This window comes from Pteropus vampyrus, unplaced genomic scaffold (genome assembly GCF_000151845.1).
Source record: "Pteropus vampyrus isolate Shadow unplaced genomic scaffold, Pvam_2.0 Scaffold87, whole genome shotgun sequence".
NCBI lineage: Eukaryota > Metazoa > Chordata > Mammalia > Chiroptera > Pteropodidae > Pteropus > Pteropus vampyrus.
The window spans coordinates 51,553-54,919 of NW_011888868.1; the positions used below are offsets into that span (position 1 = coordinate 51,553).

At 52.6% G+C, this 3,367-nt stretch overlaps 1 protein-coding gene and 1 pseudogene across 1 annotated transcript in view; both read left to right on the plus strand.

Annotated features, from left to right (window-relative positions):
* Window positions 1-490: 490 nt before the first annotated feature.
* Window positions 491-3,367, plus strand: part of GLI2 (GLI family zinc finger 2) — a 173,686-nt gene continuing 170,809 nt past the window's right edge. Inside the window, exon 1 of the mRNA XM_023532680.1 lies at window positions 491-963. Within this exon, the coding sequence (XP_023388448.1) occupies window positions 942-963 (22 nt within the window). The 5' untranslated portion in view covers window positions 491-941. The remainder of the gene's footprint in view (window positions 964-3,367) is intronic.
* LOC111742183 lies at window positions 1,502-1,619 on the plus strand (annotated as a pseudogene).

Sequence of the window (3,367 nt, forward strand, 5' to 3'; positions counted from 1 at the left end):
GTTGCTGAAAATCAGATGTTTTGCTGGGAAGAGCCAAGGCTTTGTGATGCCCTCAGCTGGTCAGGGCCAGATTCTTCTGTGTTTCTGAGTGGGAGGGGCCTCAAGGGCCATCTGGTCCACTGAGGCCCAGAAAGGGGAAAAGTCTTGCCAAGGCCACACAGTGAGCAGCATATGAGGGAGCCCAGTAAGGAGCAGATCTGGGACTCCCAAGCAAGGGCACTCTCTCTGCCCCAGGGTAGATTGCCCAGGAGGAGTGGGTCTTATTGCTCAGTGGTATTCCCAGCCCATGTGTGGTGTCACGGGCCTTTTTCAGAGCTGCATATGCAGAGGGCAGGTGCCAGGCAGATTGCATCTGCTGAGAAGTGGCAGAGTTGGCACAATTAGGGTTGCAGGTGTCTGTGTACCCTCCCACCTCCCCTGTCCTGGCAAGGGGCCCCCAGTTTGCCCCTTCCCTTCACTATCCTCCTGCTCTCTATACCATGGCCTCACTTTGTCCTCAGAGAGTCCCAGCTGTTGGCTTTAGGAGACGTCCGTCCTCTCCCCAGGCCCGTGCCTACCCCTTAGGCCGGCTCTCAGCTAGAGGCCATGGAGGACAGACAGGCAACCAGACTTAATGTCATTCCCCAAGAGGACCATGTGCGATGTATGAGGATACAGGAAGATGGCAGTACTTTGACCTGAAGGGGTGGCTCTTCTATATAGAAACTGAGCCAGGATGCTTGGTTGCAAGTGATAGAAACCCACTTAGACCCTCTTAAATTACCTGGAGTTCTTAGCCTCCATAAAGGTGAAGCCATGACTAGCTATACTTGAGACCCCGATGATGTCACTGGGATACTGTTTCTCTCTTTCAGCACTCTTGGTTGGCTTTCTACTTGATGGGTATCCAGGGAGCAAAGAGTTGCTACAAGTGAATGTGAGCCAGATACCCCTGAGCTCTGATGGAGAAGCATCTCCTTCCAGGTGATTCCAGCAAAAGTTCAGGAGTCTTCTCATTGGCCCAGCCTGGGTCCCCGGCATCCTGTGCGCCAGTCACTCTGACCAGGCTGTGTGGTATACACATGGCCTCACAGATATCCCTGCGGTGGGGAGAGGGTCAGCCTCCGTGACCTGTAGGGACTGTGCTTGGAAGGGCGGGCCCCATGCAATGCTGGGCAGGCCAAATAAAAATGTCCAGCTCAGTGCAGCCAGTTGATGGGAGGAATGGAAGGATATCCAAGATGTCCATGCCCCTGTAGACACTTGCTGGTGGATGATGGACTCAGAGCTCTGGCTCTTCGGAAGCAGAAAGCACTCCTATGTTTATTTTGTCCCTCCTTTGGGCTGCACCTGGAGTCACCAGGCCTGTCCTTTTCCCTCCTTCATTATCCTTTTGAGCTTCCCATGAGGGAACACAAAGTTCCCCCGAGAAGTACCAGGTGAGAACCTTAGAGAGGAAATGCCAGAACATTCCACAGGTAGCACCATAAGAAGGGGTCCTCAAAGAAGGAGGGACATGTTGGTCTACGGCCATGCTACCCTGAACAAGATTGATCCCATCTGATCTGGAAGCTAAGCAGAGTCTGGCCTGGTTAGTACTTGGATGGGAGACCATCTAGGAAGACTAGGTGCTGTAGGTATAAAAAATAAAAAAATAAGGGATTGTAAGATGACAAGGTCCTTGCAATCTGTCAGGTCAACCAAGGGTTGCCTCACCTAGAAAAATGAAATAAAAAAGAAGGAGGGACATGTGGGAGAGGTCCTGAGGAGGAAACATGAGTGCAGGCCTGGGGTGAGGATGAGATGGCTCGTGTCGGGGGCAGGGACTAGAGCACCTGCTTGAGAGGAGGTTTCACACCAAAGTTAGGAGGAGAGATGTGGTTGGAAAGGGAGCTTCGAACAGTTTTGGGGGGTCCTTAGACACGCTGCCCGGGAATTTGGACTATGGGAAGTAGGAAACCATAGAAGAGCATCGAGCAGGGGAGGGACATTTAGAATAACTTTGTTTTGTTGTTGTTGTTGTTGTTGTTGTTGTTGTTTGGATTGACGTATATTCTGTGACTTGAAGCCTTCCATCTCCAAAATGAAATGCAAGTGATTCCTGCTGGATTTCTCTATGCTTCAGGAACTCTTTCTTCCTTCTTTCTTCTCTCTCTCCCTCTTGGCCTCTCTTCTGCCTTTCCACAGATCTTTATTGAAGGCCTAGTGTGTGCCGAGGGATGTTCTAGTCACTAGGCCACAGCAGGGAACATACAGGCAAGGTCCACTTCTCCTGGAGAGACAAGCAAGCACTCAGATGACTGACCATGCCAGGGAGAATGTAAAATGTTGCTCTAGTCGGGGAGGCAGGGGCTTGGCAATGTCTCCTAGGGTTGTTAAAACCTCTGCCTCTTTCAGGCGTGCTGGCAAGGCAGCATGGAAACTGCTTCCTCAGCTGGGGGAGGACAAGGGGCTGATGAGCTGGCTCAGGTCGTCCCTGTGCCGCAGGGCAATCACGCATGTGTGCCATAGCCCAGTTCCATCTTCCCTGTGTAGAGAGATTGGGGTTCACTAGCAGCAGCTGGAGTAGAGCCCAGCAGAGCTAGGCTCTGGACTGCTGGCGGTGGGGTTCCAGCTGCTATGGGAGTGGGGGCAGTTCCTCGGGTCCTGATCTTTCACAGAGACGGGCTTGCCTTCTCTCCTAGGGGTCATGGTTGGGACTGAAGTAGAGGCCCACAACAGAGCCATCCTCAAAAAGGCTGGAAAGAGTTGGCCCTGGGCCCAGTGTGGGAACCTCAGGCCCTTCTCTCTGTCTCTGAAGTTGTCACCCCACAGTCGGCCTCTGGGGCGTTTCTTACTCTTGGAGAGACACTGGAGGGACCCCATGCTCTCCAGTTCTTCAGTCCCCTTTCTTATTGTTCCATTCTTGACATGCAGCCCCTGTCCTCTCTCTTCATTTCTGGAACATTCCCCCCTGGGTCGGCCCGCCTAGGTCTGTGCCTCAGGTCTGGCACAGGTGGGCCGTCCCCTAACCCCGGCCTGTCTATGAGTCCTATTTTCTACTCTTATGTGTCAGTAAAGTTGAGAGTCCTCTGTCTGTAGCAAAAGCAGGTGAGGCTGAAATGAATGGTCTTGTAATAGATAGCCAGGCCCTGACTGAGGGTGTGGGAACCTGTAGACACTTGCTTGTGGATGATGGACTCAGAACTCTGAGTGGCAGTGTTGTGACTATGTTACAGAGCCTTTATGGGCCTTATTCCATAGGGCGAGGGGATACACGATGAACTCTGAGTAGGAGACATGGGTCCTCTGTTCCTTGTGGTGTTAGTCCCAGGGGCACCGTAAGGCCCCGAGGAGGCCTACACCAGTCATTGGGTGACATCTATAAGAGAGTTCTGGGGGAATTCCC